General features: G+C 52.6%; 7 protein-coding genes across 7 annotated transcripts; 4 read left to right on the top strand and 3 right to left on the bottom strand.

Moving 5' to 3' along the window:
* The first annotated feature begins 113 nt into the window (after nucleotides 1–113).
* vp16 (tethering complex subunit VPS16) lies at nucleotides 114–3,707 on the top strand. Its single transcript, XM_071040904.1, has 7 exons — nucleotides 114–337; nucleotides 391–497; nucleotides 548–676; nucleotides 729–1,222; nucleotides 1,269–1,363; nucleotides 1,413–2,683; nucleotides 2,748–3,707. The coding sequence occupies exons 1-7, from the start codon at nucleotides 193–195 to the stop codon at nucleotides 2,994–2,996; spliced, it is 2,490 nt and encodes an 829-aa protein (XP_070896689.1). The 5' UTR covers nucleotides 114–192; the 3' UTR covers nucleotides 2,997–3,707.
* Nucleotides 2,661–3,707, bottom strand: BJX68DRAFT_241878 (Alb1 domain-containing protein). The gene is made up of 3 exons (XM_071040903.1): nucleotides 3,660–3,707; nucleotides 3,292–3,584; nucleotides 2,661–3,237 (listed from the first exon to the last, which is right to left on the bottom strand). Exons 1-3 carry the CDS (start codon nucleotides 3,673–3,675, stop codon nucleotides 3,040–3,042), a joined length of 507 nt encoding a protein of 168 aa, XP_070896690.1. The 5' UTR covers nucleotides 3,676–3,707; the 3' UTR covers nucleotides 2,661–3,039.
* Nucleotides 3,708–3,938: 231 nt separating this feature from the next.
* BJX68DRAFT_256740 (ubiquitin-specific protease UBP1) lies at nucleotides 3,939–5,912 on the top strand (the record flags this gene model as incomplete). Its single annotated transcript, XM_071043225.1, has 2 exons — nucleotides 3,939–4,858; nucleotides 4,904–5,912. The coding sequence occupies 2 exons, from the start codon at nucleotides 3,939–3,941 to the stop codon at nucleotides 5,910–5,912; spliced, it is 1,929 nt and encodes a 642-aa protein (XP_070896688.1).
* A 154-nt stretch (nucleotides 5,913–6,066) lies between these two features.
* BJX68DRAFT_132531 (EF-hand superfamily Ca2+-modulated protein) lies at nucleotides 6,067–7,089 on the bottom strand. Its single transcript, XM_071036321.1, has 3 exons — nucleotides 6,959–7,089; nucleotides 6,677–6,882; nucleotides 6,067–6,588 (listed from the first exon to the last, which is right to left on the bottom strand). The coding sequence occupies exons 1-3, from the start codon at nucleotides 6,959–6,961 to the stop codon at nucleotides 6,222–6,224; spliced, it is 576 nt and encodes a 191-aa protein (XP_070896687.1). The 5' UTR covers nucleotides 6,962–7,089; the 3' UTR covers nucleotides 6,067–6,221.
* A 313-nt stretch (nucleotides 7,090–7,402) lies between these two features.
* BJX68DRAFT_269080 (bifunctional C97 family peptidase/thioredoxin family protein) lies at nucleotides 7,403–9,282 on the top strand (the record flags this gene model as incomplete). Its single annotated transcript, XM_071046254.1, has 4 exons — nucleotides 7,403–7,438; nucleotides 7,492–7,506; nucleotides 7,551–7,772; nucleotides 7,819–9,282. The coding sequence occupies 4 exons, from the start codon at nucleotides 7,403–7,405 to the stop codon at nucleotides 9,280–9,282; spliced, it is 1,737 nt and encodes a 578-aa protein (XP_070896686.1).
* Nucleotides 9,283–11,821: 2,539 nt separating this feature from the next.
* On the bottom strand, nucleotides 11,822–12,454 carry BJX68DRAFT_269079 (uncharacterized protein; the record flags this gene model as incomplete). The annotated part of the gene is made up of 1 exon (XM_071046253.1): nucleotides 11,822–12,454. The coding sequence occupies one exon, from the start codon at nucleotides 12,452–12,454 to the stop codon at nucleotides 11,822–11,824; it is 633 nt and encodes a 210-aa protein (XP_070896685.1).
* Nucleotides 12,455–13,309: 855 nt separating this feature from the next.
* Nucleotides 13,310–15,867, top strand: BJX68DRAFT_241864 (uncharacterized protein). The gene has a single exon (XM_071040902.1). The coding sequence runs from the start codon at nucleotides 14,538–14,540 to the stop codon at nucleotides 15,090–15,092; it is 555 nt and encodes a 184-aa protein (XP_070896684.1). The 5' UTR covers nucleotides 13,310–14,537; the 3' UTR covers nucleotides 15,093–15,867.
* The last annotated feature ends 425 nt before the right edge of the window (nucleotides 15,868–16,292 follow it).

Genomic DNA, 16,292 nt, shown 5'->3' with positions numbered 1-16,292 from the left:
TAGACGGCTTTAAGTGTGCGGCCTCTGGATGATATGCGCGACCAAGTTGGGTTTAGCGCCTCCCCAGCCATCTTGCGCCCAGGCAGCTTGAGCTCCGCCGGAATAACGACCATCAACAGGCGACTTTAGAACAGCACGAGACGCCGAGGGGCCTGTCAACGCCTCGCGCTTCCATGCGATAATCATACATCAATGGCGCCGTCTAATCCGCTAGCTAATTGGGAAAGGTTAGGGACGAGCTTCTACAGGAAGGTTCCGGCATACTACTCGGTCTTTGATGACGATGTTGAGTTGGAGAACTACATTGTTGTTGGAGCCCCGTATGGAGGTGCTATCGGTGTGTTTCTGTCCTTAGTCTACTCTGAATATTCCAGTCGCTGACAGGCTCAGCTCTGTATCGTGATGAAAGCAAGCCTCTCAGATTCCGAGATGCTCAAACGTCAAAGTCGAATATTGACATTTACTCCCGGGCAGGGAAGTTGATAAACCGGCTTAATGTGAGTTCGCTACTATTTTTATATGTGAGTCAAACTAACTTTGTTTTCAGTGGGAGCATGGCGCTATTAGAGGCCTTGGATGGTCCGACCTGGAAGAATTACTGGTAATCACAGAAGACGGAACTGTCCGTCGCTATTTCGGCTTGTACGGTGACTTTACCTCATTTTCACTGGGTAATGTAAGGAATGCCTTGTGCTGAACTAAAAATCTGTCTATACTGACATTTTTAGGGCGCCGAAGAGTACGGAGTGAGGGCATGCCGGTTCTGGAACTCTGGCTTTGTGGCTTTACTAGCCAACAACCAGTTGATCGCCGTCTCTAATTACAACGAGCCCCGGCCTCGACTCCTAGCACAGTGTCCGGAAGGGGAGGTCGCTTCATGGTCGTTGATTCCTCCGGCATACACGCTGTCTCGCTCTGTTGAGGTCTTATTAGCTGTCGACAAGACGATCTATCTCGTCGATCCTACAGAAGCTGAGGACAAGGTGCTTCAGAATGGCCCGTTCAAGCACGCCAGTGTGTCACCCACAGGGCGATTTGTCGCTTTAATCACCGCGGAAGGCAAGGTCTGGGTGGTCAGCAGCGACTTTCAAAGCAAATACAGCGAATATGATCCAGAATCACGAGTTACGCCCCGTGCCGTTGAGTGGTGTGGTGATGATGCGGTTGTTATCGCCTGGGAGGATGAAGTTCATCTTATTGGGCCGAACGGTGCGGCTGCAAGGTAGGCTGCGCCATCAAATCTTCAGTATGATTTCTAACTTGAATAGGTACTATTATGACGGTGCTGTTCATGTTTTGCCGGAATTCGACGGTGTCGGGTTAATCACAAATGATACATATGAGTTCCTGCACAAGGTTTCAGGTAAGACATCGGGTCTGCTTCTGTGCTTTTCCAGTGCTTATTTGAAAAGACGTAACCGAAGCTATTTTCCGCCTTGGATCTACATCACCGGCATCTGTCCTTCTGGACTCCATCGATCTCCTAGACAAAAAGTCTCCCAAGGCTGACGACAATATCCAGCGAATCAAGGCGGGCCTACCAGAAGCCGTGGATACATGCGTCAAGGCTGCCGGAATGGAGTTTGATGCCCATTGGCAAAAGCGGCTCCTAAAAGCAGCCTCTTTTGGAAAGTCAGTCTTGGACCTGTACAACAGCGATGAGTTTGTCGAGATGACAGAGAAACTGCGGGTCTTGCACGCTGTACGAGACTTTCAAATAGGTCTCCCGGTCTCACATGAGCAGTACATGCGCTTGACTCCGGAAAAGCTAGTCGAACGGCTAGTGAGCAGGCGTGAGTACCTGCTTGCAATCCGAATCTCCGAGTACCTCCAACTACCCGCGGATAAGATCTACGTCCACTGGGCGAGTCAGAAAGTCAAGGTTTCCACCGTCGACGACGAAGCAGTCTGCAAGCTGATTGTGCAGAGGCTGGATGGAAAGCCGGGTATATCCTTTGAAGTGATCGCGCAGGCGGCCTATGATGAGGGCCGCTCACATCTTGCAACGCAACTTTTGAACCACGAACCGCGGGCCGGGAAGCAGGTTCCGTTGCTGCTTAATATGGAGGAAGATGAGATCGCCCTGGACAAGGCTATTCAGAGTGGAGATGACGACCTAGTCAACTACGTGCTTTTGCAACTGAAAAGCAAACTCCCTCTTGCGAGCTTCTTTAGGATGATAAACACGCGTCCGATGGCATCGGCACTTGTGGAAACAACCGCTCGCACAGATGACACTGAGCTGCTCAAGGACCTCTTCTATCAAGACGACAGGCCCCTCGATGGCTCCAACGTACTACTTTCAGAAGCTTTGCGGGAAGCGGATTTGCCGCGCAAGCAGGAGAAGCTACAGCTAGCCTCTCGGCTGCTCGCAGATTCCAAAGATCCAACGCTTGTACTCCATCAAAAGCTTCTGGTGGAGTCATCGCAACTACTAAAGGTCCAAGAGGCGTTGGATAAAGACCTGGCCGAACGATCCGAATACGTCGGCCTAAGTCTGAATGAGACAATCTACAGACTAGTCAGATCAGGCTACGGCAAGCGTGCACAGAAGATCCAGAGTGACTTTAAAATGCCGGAGCGAACATATTGGTGGCTGAGATTAAGAGCTTTAGTGGCCAAGCGAGACTGGGGTGAGTTGGAGGATCTCGGCAAGGCTAGGAAATCTCCAATAGGATGGGAGGTGAGTACACCATTGAGGTATTCATATCGTGGTATCATTATATATGCTAACAGTAAACGTGAAGCCTTTCTATAACGAGATTTTGGGCGCCGGAAACACAAAGCTGGCCTCGGTATTCGTTCCGAAATGCACCAACCTGACTTCTGAGGAGAGGATTGAAATGTGGGTAAAATGCGGACTTATCGTCAAGGCTGGAGAGGAGGCCTTCAAGGCGAAAGATCTCAATGCCCTCGAGCTTCTCCAAGGCAAGGCTTCTGGTGGTGCGGCTGTCGAGATTGGTCGGATGATCAATCAGCTTCGGCCAAAGAAATAGTCACGCCGTTCGTCACTCGTTTCCCAGGGCCTGGTATCCGTGTTCAGGTGATCTCATCGTCCTCGTCGATTGGCGCATGTTCATCAACTACGGGAGTCTGGCTCACATGTGTGGAGAGTGTTTCCCGTTTGCTCTTTACGGGAGCGGCGGAGGCATCGACCATAGCATCATCGTCGTCGTTCTCCGCCGAGGCGAGGAGGTCAAACTTGGCCGCTTTGCCGTTAAGGTCACTCCAGTCAGCCTATACCACATATATTAGCTTGCGAATCAGGACTCTGGAGAAAATCAGCCATACCCTTCGATTCTTCACTACCTTCGCTCGGTTGTTACTCTTCGCCAACTTGATCTCCTGCTGGTCAAGAACAGCCTCTGCTCTCTCCATACCCTTCTGCTGTCTTAGACGCTGCGCTCTTGACTTGGCCTTTGGTTTTGACTGCTTCTTCGACACGCCGGCATTAGCACGGTCGGATAGAATGGACTCGCGGTGCAATTCGGTCTTCTCGGCACGGGGAAGGGAGGCCAGGGACTTGTCGAGGTCAACACTCGGTGAGGCTGCCCGCCTGGCAGCCCGGGAATGTTTGGACTGAGCTGGACGGCAATTCAAGTTAGCATATGTATGGTGACCCTGTATATCCTCAATAAAGACTATAACGAGCGACTTACGCTTCGCTTTAGCCATATCTGATGTTCTGTCCTGTGTTGGCTTCGAGGATGTTTTTCGTAGAATATTTTTGTGGAGACTGCCGCTATCGATAAAAGCTCGTTCCGGTTGGCGGCACGTACCCAAAGCGCAACCGGGGCGGCTTTCATGCAGCCGATCTGCATGCAGGTCAAAGTTGCCTCTTCCTTTATAGAGAGCACTTTTTCCCTCTGTCATCCCACAGCTGTCCATGCTTCTAGCAACGCTGTCTCTATGCCGTGTCTCATTTTCCATCGTCAGCCATGAATGCTCGCAGAGAGGGGATTGATTTCCTCACTCAGAGTCCCTATCGCCCTGCGAGATCACAAATCCAGAATGACACCTTTTGGCAGCAACTGCAGGACAATAAGACCTTGACTTATATTCTCGTCGCAGCTATATCCGTTCTTCTCCTCCTTAACCAGTTTCGTTCCGTGTCGGCGCCGATCGTTCGCGCAGTGTGGGACATTCTCGTGTACCTGACGCCCTCTCGAGTAGTGGCTGCTCTGGATTCGAAGGGGATAAAACAGGACGGAGCCGACTCGATGACATTTCAAGCGAAAAGCGAGGCGATGCAACGAATTCTTGGGCTAGAAAATACCTCACTATCCTCGTTCTTTCCTCGCGCCCGGTCGCTTTCTGGCTTCGGAAACGCCCTTCTAGGGAGTAGGGGTACTGTACCGCCAGGACTCGGGAACTGGGATAACTCGTGCTATCAGAACAGTATCATACAGGGTCTAGCATCGCTACATTCGTTTGCGGATTTTCTTGACCGGAACATCGACCAACTCAGTGCGAAAGTCTCGCTCTCGACTCACGAAGCGCTCAAAGGGATTATCGAACGACTGAACAGCGCAGAGAACCATGGACAACGGCTATGGACGCCGCCGGACTTGAAATCGATGAGCAGTTGGCAGCAGCAGGATGCGCAGGAATATTTTTCAAAGGTGATAGATCAGATTGATCATGAAGTGCAGCAAGGTACAAGGCGACAGACACGAAACCTTGGGCTGAAAATGGCGGGACCGCAGGAACATGTTATTGGAGCTACCTCGGTGCAGCAATCGTCCCTTGATGGGGCTGTTGATAGGCGACAACCGGAAACCCATTTGTTTCGCAATCCCTTGGAAGGTCTTCTTGCACAGAGGGTGGGCTGTATGCAATGTGGATGGACTGAGGGTCTGTCGCTGATTCCGTTTAACTGCTTGACGGTGCCTCTTGGGACGAGTTATGAATACGACGTTCGCGATTGCTTGGACCATTATATGAATCTCGAGCCGATTGAAGGCGTGGAATGTGCAAAGTGCACACTTTTGCGGGTCCAGACTCAACTGCGCAATATCCTGCAACAAATTCCAGATGAAAAAAAGCTTTCAGAGACAGCCGAGTCATCAAACATCTCGGACGCTCTGAGGACGTCAGCCGAGGAACGACTTCGAGCTGTCGAGGAAGCGTTGGAGGATACAGATTTTGCGGAGAAGACCCTGTCGAAAAAGTGCCACATTCCTTCGAAGAGTAGAGTTACCACGACAAAGTCGCGGCAAGCCGTCATTGCAAGAGCCCCCAGCTGCTTGGTCATTCACATCAATCGCAGCGTCTTTGATGAGCACACCGGTATGCTGAGGAAGAACTACGCGGCGGTCAAGTTTCCCAAGGATCTCGATCTTAGCGAGTGGTGTCTCGGCGGCAGCTATCGGGATACTGTCGAGCAAAAGGTTGAGAATTGGGGCACTGACCCCCGAGTGTCGATGCTCCCCCCGCCAGGCGCAGCGAGGGATACGTTCGGCCGCCGGTATGAACTGCGTGCAGTGGTCACACACTATGGCCGTCACGAGAACGGACATTATATATGCTACAGGAAGTATCCCGTCGACACCTTCCCGGCCGAGGTTCCAGAAGCAGTTTTGGAAGCGGACGGTGAGAAGGAAAAGTCCGAGCGGTGGTACAGATTGAGTGACGAGGACGTACAGATGGTCAGCGAGGAGAATGTCTTTTCGCAGGGAGGAGCATTCATGCTGTTTTACGAAGCAGTGGCGCCCAGCCCTAGAAGCCTGGATTCTGAGTCGAACGGGATTGACAACCCAGTGTCTACCTCCAACACCACATCTCCGGAAGACATGTCCTCCATCACATCGACGGCGACCGATCGGTCAACCGCCTCAGACACGTCCCGCGCGACGAGCGTATCAGCCGAAGGAGCTGATCCGACCAACGGCAAGGCTTTAGATGTCGATTAGCCCACTGCCCCAGTCTTAGATCTTCCTTCTCGTCTTTTGCATCGGCATCCTTGCTGCGTGAACTTATGATACCCGAACATAGCATTATTAGGCGTTCTTGGTGCTGGTTCGTGCCTATACTTTTTGAATGTACCTTTACCTGGATTTGCTGTATCAATACCACAACCATTAGACGCATGGAGATAGCATCCGTCTATATCTTACTAAGACATTCAAGTAGCCAAATATCAACGCCAATCAACCAGTCCAACAACGCCGATAGGGTTCGTCCCGTGCCCGAACCTAAAACCCAGTGCAAGCCATACAAGCTCAAAAAACACCAGCCCTCAGCATAATCTCATGAAACTGCTCCAACGTGACACCGGCCTCAATACTCCCACCCCCGTTCGCCTCCAAGATCATATCCTTCAGCAAGGCATCCCCAACACTATCCTCCTTCAACTCGCGCGCAATGCGCCTCAAGTGTCCTAACGTGATCGGACCGTCCGTACCCCGTGTGAACAGCTGGAACGCAGCATCGACTTCCGCGGACATGGCCTCCTCGGATCGTGACCGGAGCTTTGCGGCCGCGACGGCTAGAAACGGTGCGTAGGGGACATAGCCGGTCCCCGTTGGATCCACTGCGGAGAGGATGGATTGGAGTTCGTTTGAGTCGGTCGGTGCGAGACCGAGTGCTCTAAGGTTTGAGGCATATTAGCCACGATCCACGGTCGCTGAAAGCCTCCAGTCGAAACGACCGGAGACCTTCAGATCGGAGGACATACACAAGAGCCTTCCGCACATCCTCCCTCTCAATAACGCCCTCCTTCTCCTTCGGAAACTCCTCATTCGGCTCGGAGAAGATGTGGAACACCTCCTTTATCTCGTTCTCTTCTTCGCCTGAGATGTCGTTTTCCTTTGCGAGCTTGGATTGTCGCGCTTTCTTCGGTGCGGGGGAGGATGCGCTAGGCGCGGAGCGCTTCTTGGGAGGCTGCGCGGGCATGATGCATTAGCTTTTGAATTGAGGAGCAGACTGCGATTCGTCTGAGCTAGATGTTTGTGCTTACCATGGCTGTATGCTCTGTGTGAGGAGGCTGGTGGTTTGCGATTGGTGAAAAAGAAAGTGCAGGTGGTCAAAGAGAGGCGGGGCGCCGCCCATTGGGCTAGGTTGAGAGCTTTCCAGCTATTGTGAGCTCTAAGATGCCATCATGGTGCAAGAGTCGTAGCTGATCGAGTATATTGGATATCTGATGCTGTTGTGTTTCGTCGCATCTCGTCGAAGATGACGGAAGCTCCGTTGAGCCTCGTGATTGCTGACGTAACTTTATGCTTGCGTCGCTGTGTCTACCTTGTGAAATCGCCGCATCTGAACTTTTCAGATGCAACACTTATAAGACGAATAACATTATCCTGCAGTGCTTTTTCCCAGTCATTTGGTTCCGAATTCTGAGCGCTAGATATTGCATTTGTTGTGATTTCCAACTTATCAACGACCCCTCTGTATCCTCAAAATGGATGTGGAGCTGTATGTTTACGACCTGTCCCAGGTGGGTGGTCTATGCTAATAAGCCCATATGTGCTGTTGCTAACCTACGTACAGGGACTGGCTCGGATGGTATGTGCAGTTAATCAATGAGATGGCACATCTAACTGTGGTAGTACTCGCTGGCCTTGACGGGCACGCAGATGGACGCCGTCTACCACACATCTCTAGTGTTCAACAATGTCGAATACTACTTTGGACAAGGCATTCAGACAGCCCGGCCTGGCAGTACACATCACGGGCAGCCTATGGAGAAGATCCATATGGGGAAGACCGAGTTGCCATTCGAAGTGATAGAGGAGTATCTGCAGTCGCTTAACTCGATCTATACGCCAGAGGTACGATCCTGTGTTATTGAGCATTGTCAGCAAGCTAACGGTATAGTCCTACGACCTCTTCCTGCACAACTGCAACAACTTCACCCAGGACCTCGCCATGTTCCTTCTCGGAAAGAGTATCCCGGAGCATATCCGGAACCTACCCCAGACGTTTCTCAACACGCCTTTTGGCCAGATGTTGAAGCCCCAGATTGAGGGTGCCTTGCGTGGCGTGACACAAGCCCCAGGCCCTGGACTGACACAGCCGTCTGCCGTACGGCCTGTCGTTCAGCCTCCTCAGAACAAGGTCCATATAGTGACCAGCCTGAGCGAGCTCGACGCACGCATGTCCTTGGCAGCAAAGTCGTGTGCGGTCATCTTCTTTACATCGGCGACGTGTCCGCCTTGCAAGATGATGTATCCGCTGTATGATGAGCTCGCGCAAGAGGCTGGTCCTAGGGCCGTCCTTATCAAAGTCGATGTCAGCATCGCCCGCGACGTAGGGATGCGCTACAGAATTAGATCAACGCCGACGTTCATGACGTTCCTACGGGGCGAGAAGCTCGATCAGTGGAGCGGCGCGGACGCCGGAAAACTACGAGGAAACGTCCGACTACTCGTCGACATGGCCCATCCCACGCACCCGCACCGCCAGCTGAACCTCCCCAGCTTCCAGCGCACCCTCACCAACTACGTCATGTACAAGAAGACCCCTCCCTTGGAGAAGCTCGTCCAGAAGCTCCAGCCGCATGATAAGCATGCTATCCTCCTCGCGATAATCGACTTTATCAAGCGTCGCAGCGACTCCAAGGTTGCTGCCGACATACCGTTACCCAAGGAACTACCCGCCTTCCCATCCTACCTTGAACAAACCTACCACTCCATCCCACTCGAGAATCGCTTTGCCCTCGTCGACCTGGCGCGCCTCCTCTTCATCGATCCTCGAGTCGCCAGCTACTTTGCCGAAGACCACACTCACAAATCCCTCCTCACCCTTCTTACACCAGAATCCAACGGCGACCCAACCCTCCCTTACAACCTCCGCATCGTCACCCTCCAACTCGCCTGCAACCTTTTCAGCACACCACTCTACACAGAACACCTCTCCTCAAACGGCAGCACCCTCCTCAAAGCCCTCCTCCACCTCCTCCCCCCATCCCTCCTAGACACGCACAACAACCTGCGCGTCGTCGCCGCCTCACTAGCATACAACCTCTCCGCCCTAAACCACAACGCGCGCTTCGAGGGGTCGGGCACGGAGCCCCTCACGGAAGAAGAACAAGTCGAGCTAACAGCCTCGGTGGCCGAAGCAATCAACCAGGAGTCAGCGAGCGCCGAGGCCCTGCACGGGCTGCTCTTTGCGCTGGGCCTGCTTGTGTACGAGGCGCCGAGTGACGGGGCGGTCCTGGATCTTTGTCGTGCGCTGGGTGTGAAAGAGGTTGTGCAGGGGAAGGCTGGTGTTGAGGGTGTAGAGAAGAGTTCGGGGGCGCTGGTCAAAGAGGTGGGGATGTTGTTGGAGAGGGGGTTGTAAAGATTTACCGTTTCGACTCCGTTGGCTGGACTGGAGGGGGTGGTTAGAGTGGTGGTTCTTTCTTTCTTTCTTTCTTTCTTTCTTTCTCTCGTTCGTCTTTCATCATGCGCTTCTTTCTGTTTCTCGAAACGGGAATCTTAGACAAGAGACAGGACAGAAGAAGGGGTTCCGTACTTTGTGTATCGTCCGTTGTCCGTCTCGCCGCCTCAACTCAAATATCAACTGCACAAGTCGGTCAAGTCATCAATCAGAGACTCAAACCGACAACGTTCATCAAATTCATCATCAAAGAACGAAGCCAGAAGGATCTAGCTCGCGCCTCGTCAATCCTAATATTAAGCCGCAGCACCGCAGCCCAAGTTGAAGATCAAAGAAACAACGGGCGTACATGATGTGATCTGCCATTTGATCTGATCAAGGACAATGATGATCGATGTTGGCGGTGGTTGGCGTCGTCTCTAAGTCCTTTGTTCGAGTACATAGGCCATAAGCCACCAACCGGCCTCTCAACGCCGGGTACGAATGTTAGTGCCGTTGGTGATGGGGATGTGATTGACATAATTGCCTTTTTCGCGCATTCTCTCTCTTTCTTTCAGTGTGCCCTCGATTCTCGCAGACCCCCTCCTCAAGCCCCCCAGAGTCCCAGACTGCCCCCCAGACTGCCCCCAAGACTCCTGAGCTCCCCTTTCAGTGTGGATATACTTTGAGTTTGACATGACCGTTCCAGATCCAAAGTTCAGTGTCCCCCTCGACTAAACCGCAATAGTACGCCAATCTCAAAACTCAAGCTTGAGGCTGCTAGATACCCTAGGCTAGGCCATTGTCGCGTATATACCGGCTGTTATTGGGGGAAAGATGTTACCCATCCAAGTGATTTCAGTGTCTGTCACGTCACCGCAGTCGGTGTCGGTGTCAATAGTACGGAGTACTGTCATATCTATGGGCTAGGTAGATAGGTAGCGATTGATTAATTGGTTTGTAGTTAGTGAGTGACACGACAGGTTACGATCCAACACACACTCGTTAGGCATCCTCTCGAGACGAGCCTCAAGACCAAAGAACTTCTTTCGTGGTAGTGACTGACAGCGAGCTGAGTGACGGGAACCAAAGGAACAGCAACGGCAGGACTGACAAGTTGACAAGTGGCAAGTGACTGACTGACTGACTGACAGGCGGGCGCCTCGCTTCGCTCCGCCTCGCTCCGCCTCCGCGTCCGCGTTCGGCCGCGCCCCAGAGTATGACCAGAGCCGAGTTTGGGGCAGTCGCAGTCAGTCAGACTCCGGAGTCAGGCCCAGGCTGAGCTGAGCGGGAGTCGGCTTGAATGGTTGCTGTTGCTGTTGCTGTTGCTCTGCTCTGCTCTGTCTCGCCTGATCGTGATCGGGATGTATCACTTGACCATACTCTGTAGCTAGTGATGGACAACTGGCAATTCTTACCACGTCTCTACTATGTCTTATAGTTATTGCACGAATAGAAAGACGATGAGAGAGAAGGAATAAGGACCAGATTATGTGTATGAACCTATGGATGGAAACAAGTATGTATGATATTAATCATCTCTCGTATTCAGATTCCGATGCGATGCGATCGGTTGTGGGTATCTACCTAAATGCTATGCTAATACTATGTATGTCTGGAAGAAGAGTCAGGATAAATCGCTTATCCGGGTATTGACGCTGGGCTATGCTAGGAAAAAAAAATAAATAAAGAAGAAATGCAACACGAATAATAATGATGAGCTGCTGTGGCCACGCTCGGGGTATGAAGCGAAAATCGGACGGACGAGTACAAGACGGGGTATCGAACATGATGAATAATGATGAGCGCTGCGCTAGAAAACGGATGATTGGAAACAGGACGCAATTTCCCGAAATGGAAGTATCAAGAGAAAGATAGAGTAAAAGGTAAGTGTAGTAAGATGAAGAAGAGGTGTGAGTCATGCTCTCGGAGACTGACGACGACACGAAGAAGCGAAGATCAAATCGAGCCGGACCGGAAGATCAGATCAGGAATTAGACAATAAGAATCGAAAAAGAATCGAAAAGCAAGATTATCACACGCAATGTGGTGCAGTGTGGGTGAAAGAGTCGGAGAGCGAGAGCGACGACGAGATCTGGCGGTGAAGAAAGGCGCGATGATAGGGTGGAAGCGAGTGATCAGGTGTCGAGGTGTCTGGAATTTCTGCAGACGCGCCGGCTGCGACGCAGAAATTATGTAAGCGCTGATCCCGGTCGGGCACCAAATCACAGTCACAGGCCCCGCGTGAGCGTGTCGCTTTGGGGAATCCCGGCCCCGGAGCTCCGTGGTGCAGTTGTGCGCTGTGCACGTGCGCTCAGCCTCGCAGGGACAGGGTCGCTGAAGCCTGTCAGGCCGCCAGTGCGCCCGTGTGATGCTGGGGCGCTGTGAGGCGATGGCGATGGATGGTGATCGTTTCGGTGACAGCCCTATTCTTGCGGCCGGCGCGGGGGTCTGAAGAGGCGTGGGGGTACTCAAGTACCAAAAAGTGATGAGGGGGAGAAACAAAAGGAATAATAGCCATCTACGCGCGGTAGACGACGGTCTTGGAGTGGGAGGTGGTGCGACGCTTCTTCTCAGCCACGATCGGCTTGCGCTTCTTGGTGCGCTTGCTCGACTCCTTCTCGGTGGCTGCAAGTTGAGCAACGCGGATGGCCTGCTGGGCTTTGGCATGTGCTTGCACCTGCGCGAGGAAGCGCGCGCGCTGGGCCTCCTCTTCAGCTGCGGCTCGGAGGAGCTGGATCTGCTGCTCGGTGGTCAGGCTGGTCGAGCCCATGCGCGGGTCGTGGGCTGCCGACTCCTCGTCAACCGGCTCTGGGGTGATGGGGCCATCGGGGAACAGGTCCTCATCGGAAAGGTAGGCGCTGGCTGAGGATCCCTCGGAGGAGGCGCTGATGAGAGACGGGCGGTTGGGCCATGAGGGGAATGCACAGGCGTTGTTCATGGAGTTGGATGAGAAGGAGCACTTTCGCGGGTTGATGTCGAGCAGGTCGTCGTTGAGAGACGGTGGCGGCGGCGGCGGAGGCATGCTCGACATGGGCGAGTATGTGCTGTAGCTGAGATCGTAGTATGCATGGTGGTTGCTGGAGCTGGCCTCGCTGAGCGAGGAGCGGACGCTCGACTGGTCTCTTGACCAAGGCTGGAATGGGTAGACCATTCTGGCGGTGATGTGTGGGTGATGTAAACAGGTGGTGAGGGTGGTGATGGTGAGTTGGATGGTTGACAAGGCGACGTGGTCGTGTTGATATAGTAGCCGGTGAAGCCTGAATAAAGGCCCGTGTGATGAATGGTGTGTGTGTGTCAAGGAGAACCAGAACCAAGAAACGGCGGAGAGCGCGATGAATGGGATATATAAGGATTTGGAGGTGAATGGGAAAGGGCCAGATCGATCGGGGGTTCTGGACTCCCTTGCATGTCCCAAGCAGATAAGGCGCCGCGGGGAGTATTTTTATTTTCTTTTTATTTTGGATTTTCCCGAAAATAAATAAAAAATAAATCAAAAAGGATTAAACAAAAAAAAAAAAAATCAAAGAAAATAAATCGGGGCCCCACCGAAAGGGAAAGAAGACCCCAAATGCCAGAGCCTGGAAAATGATGCTGGCGAATGAGGCGCCCACTGGGGACTCTGACACCCTGCGAGTCAAGCGCGGCGATCAGGCGGAAGGCGTTCCGGCAGCTGTACGATACATGCAGTCCTGATGGATTATTAGAATGGATTATTTGGTGTTTGTCTGGCCGGACTTGGGGCCAGAGCGAAGATTCAAGAAAAAGTGATCTGTCCAGCGATACAGGAGCAGCCACCCGACGGATTGATTGATAGATCGATACCCAACCAGGCAAATACTGTCAAAGGTACAAGAGGTCTCAAAGAGTTGAACGGTCGCGAGGCGCGGATCTATCGTTTTTGAAGAGCAGCCCTTTCAGTTTCCTTTGCGCCGAGTTCTTTGTACAGTATTTACATGTCGGTCCGCGGGCCGGGGAAGATCGGATGGAATTTGGGGTCGCGGTCGTGGGGAGAAACAAAATAAATTCATTTTTCTTCAAATAATATTATCCGCTTTAAGCTGAATAACCCGGAACAATTCACCTTCCCCAGATGCTGAGTAAATCGAAATAGCCGTCTGACTGAACTGTCTCAGCATTCATCATCTGGCTCTCGCAATCCGAGTCTCCAATGTTTACGCGAGGTTGAGAAGATGAAAACTGTGGCTTAAGTCGGTCTGCTCTGTTGTCTGCTTGCTGTCTGCTTGGAGCCTGCCTGTACCCAACGCAACCGCTCAAACTGCTTCATGTTGGCTGGACTTGTAATGCGTCTTCTCACCGCTGGTTGTATAGCTCTGCTCCGAAGCAATCTCGTTACGTGATTGCGGGCGGATGTGCGAGGTTGGCTGCATGTATTATAATCCTCCTACAGCTCGAACCCTGGCGAGAATTCCAGATGCAACTGAGATAAGGGTTCAGGCCCTCTGACGCTGTCCAACCCATCCATCCCCAGCAGCGACTGTCTGCGTCTGGCGGTCAGCAAACACCCAGACACCGACAAGCACAAGCCCGCGAGTTTGAGAGCTGCGACATTCGGTGTATTCTTCGTGTTCTCAGAGTGTGACTGTTTCTGTGACCGCCAAAAGTCAAGACGATCCCCGTACTTTATGTCCAAAAGCAAATATCCGATCGTTCTCGTGGGATTTTCACAGGGCCAGAGCGAGTTTCGGTCGCGACTCGCGACTATTCTCGCAAAGATTACGAGAGGCTCCGTCTCCAGCGCGGTACCCGCGGGGTTTCGGCTCTTAATCTGATTGTGATGGATGTTTTCTTCTTCTGACGTCTCGAGTCTGAGTGTCTGTGTCGAGACTGAATATCAACAGTCTGTATAGGTTCACCCCACGATTTGACCCAGATTGATCGAACCTGAACCACGGGTCAACCACGGCAACAACCCCGACAACCCCGGTCGCATTCGAACTGCCGCAGCTCCGCCAAACTGCGCTCCGAAATGCCTTTAGAAGACAAAGAAAGCGTTCTAGTCCTTCTAGCTCGCAACTGGTCGTCGCACCAACCTGGCTAGCACCGACTCAGTAATTAACCGGCTCGCCCTCCACCAAACCAAGCAAGGAGTCGCAATGATCCTTCATTAATTCGCCAGACTAATTTTCCAACGGCCTCCCACCGGAAATTCTCCCGTACTCCAACCGTCTCCGCCCGTGACCCAGACAAGAGAAACGAGTCGTCGACTCTCGCGGATGTGCGGGTTTTCGCCGGTCGGTGGATGGAATTTCCTCCTTTGGTCCTTCAGGATTCGAGTCGGCTCGAGTCGAGCCCGTGATGAGTTCATTTGGCTAAATTTGCGGGAAAACTCCGGCTCTAGCTCGGTACTCGGCGGATTGCACCGCGAGAAGTTCTTTGAAGTTTGGATCCTCCGCCCGCGACCCGGCCGGATGGGAGAGCTGCCCCTGAGCCGAGGTTCTTCCTCTGACAGGGGTCCGTCAACAGTCGCTCGAAACAAAAGGACAGGGTTTGTCGAACAAAGAGAAGGATGCGAAACCTGCTGCCTCGGAAATGAGTCGCGAGTCGTGAGTTGTGACAGTCACATTCGTCATTCAGTGTCCGTCCCTCCTGTCAGCCATGGATTTCCGATCGGATGGGACTTTTTAGACTACCCCTGCTTCCGCAGCTGCATGTACGGCTATCTTGAATCGAATGCAACACCCCCAATCCGTACTCTGTACCGAAAATGTGGTCCCTGTCATCTCAATTTCGAGACTGGTGAGCGAGACAAAGCAGGTACAAAATGTTGAAGACAGCTCGCTGCCCAATGGCATCCACTACATCCACCACAGTAGTAAATTCAGAGCCACACGCGGCAAAGCATTAAAAACTCCACCGCGGGTGCAACAAGTATTTCCTCAAAAGGAAAAAGACTTCAAGCATCTACAAGCAGATCAGAGTCCTCAAGGACTCAAAACATGGTCAAATGACAGTGGTAGCGCCCAATAGTTCTATGGCAATAGCTGTCACAGAGAGCTCAATTCCAATACAAACGGCTTCGGCGCCACTCGCGGGACTGCTTCTTTTCCCCGTCGCAGACTCGCAGTGTTTTGCTTTTTCCCTTTTTCATCTTGACGATCGAACCGCTGCCTCGGATTCCCCCACCACCCCCTTTTGGGCAGTGCAACTGTGTGAGACTCCAGACTGAGGGGCTGAGACTCAGAGCCGAGGAGTCGGCGACTGCTCGAGTGTCAACGGCTCGTCGAGATGAATCGTTGTCCAAGGGGCACGCCATGTCTATCCACCATCCGCGCTGGAGCTTCGGAGCTCATTCAAATCATTTGTCGAGTGTCCACAAATCCAGAGGACCGGTCCGCGCCATCTCATCCTTTGTCCTCTTCCTTGGACCTTCGGAGAAACATGACCCTCGTAGTCCTAAGTACTTCCCCTCAAAAAAGGCCAACCCAACCAAAGTCCCAGAACCCTCGGGACGACGCGTCCTGTTTACCCACTCAGATCCCACAACCCGGAATCCGTGATTGGACTGGTCAGTCACGCCATCCAATAAGACCAGGTAAATTCCCCACGACGAACGGGAACGCCCGCGGAATCAGCGGGAGGAACGAAATTCGCACCAACCGCGTTCCCCATCGTCGGGTTGCAGTGGGGATTGGCTGCAGCCCGAAGCCCCGTTTATTGCCCCTTGGGGTTTAGTAGGGTGGCCGGGGGTGGCGGAACAACCCCTTTTTCGGTTCTGATGAATCCACTTTTTCCCAATCCCCTGGGTACGCGGCCAGTCCTCGTCTGAGCTGCAGCTGCAAAGGAGATCTATCATTTCTTGTCTATCGTTATCTGTTATCGGATTAGATGTGTGGATTTTGCGATGGATTCGTTCGTACTTATGGATTGATTATTCCATAGTGCTGGGGCAGCGGACTTTGGGCCGCGTGACGGCCCGTCGACGGTGCATGTGCCCGATGATCGATGGATGATTATTGACTGAGCTTGTG

Source organism: Aspergillus pseudodeflectus, assembly GCF_044049435.1.
Source record: "Aspergillus pseudodeflectus strain CBS 756.74 chromosome Unknown BJX68scaffold_36, whole genome shotgun sequence".
Taxonomy (NCBI): domain Eukaryota; kingdom Fungi; phylum Ascomycota; class Eurotiomycetes; order Eurotiales; family Aspergillaceae; genus Aspergillus; species Aspergillus pseudodeflectus.
This window is presented reverse-complemented; position numbering and strand designations above follow the sequence as displayed.

What these genes read in the sequence shown, in the direction of transcription:
- vp16 (XM_071040904.1), top strand. Translation starts at nt 193, where the DNA reads ATGGCGCCGTCTAATCCGCTAGCTAATTGGGAAAGGTTAGGGACGAGC. An exon ending in CCTCATTTTCACTGGGTAAT is followed by an intron (nt 677 to 728) that starts GTAAGGAATGCC and finishes TGACATTTTTAG; the next exon opens with GGCGCCGAAGAGTACGGAGT. An exon ending in CCGAACGGTGCGGCTGCAAG is followed by an intron (nt 1,223 to 1,268) that starts GTAGGCTGCGCC and finishes TAACTTGAATAG; the next exon opens with GTACTATTATGACGGTGCTG.
- BJX68DRAFT_241864 (XM_071040902.1), top strand. Translation starts at nt 14,538, where the DNA reads ATGTGCGGGTTTTCGCCGGTCGGTGGATGGAATTTCCTCCTTTGGTCC.
- BJX68DRAFT_241878 (XM_071040903.1), bottom strand. An exon ending in AGGTAGTGAAGAATCGAAGG is followed by an intron (nt 3,238 to 3,291) that starts GTATGGCTGATT and finishes TATGTGGTATAG; the next exon opens with GCTGACTGGAGTGACCTTAA.
- BJX68DRAFT_132531 (XM_071036321.1), bottom strand. An exon ending in GATGTGCGGAAGGCTCTTGT is followed by an intron (nt 6,589 to 6,676) that starts GTATGTCCTCCG and finishes CTCAAACCTTAG; the next exon opens with AGCACTCGGTCTCGCACCGA.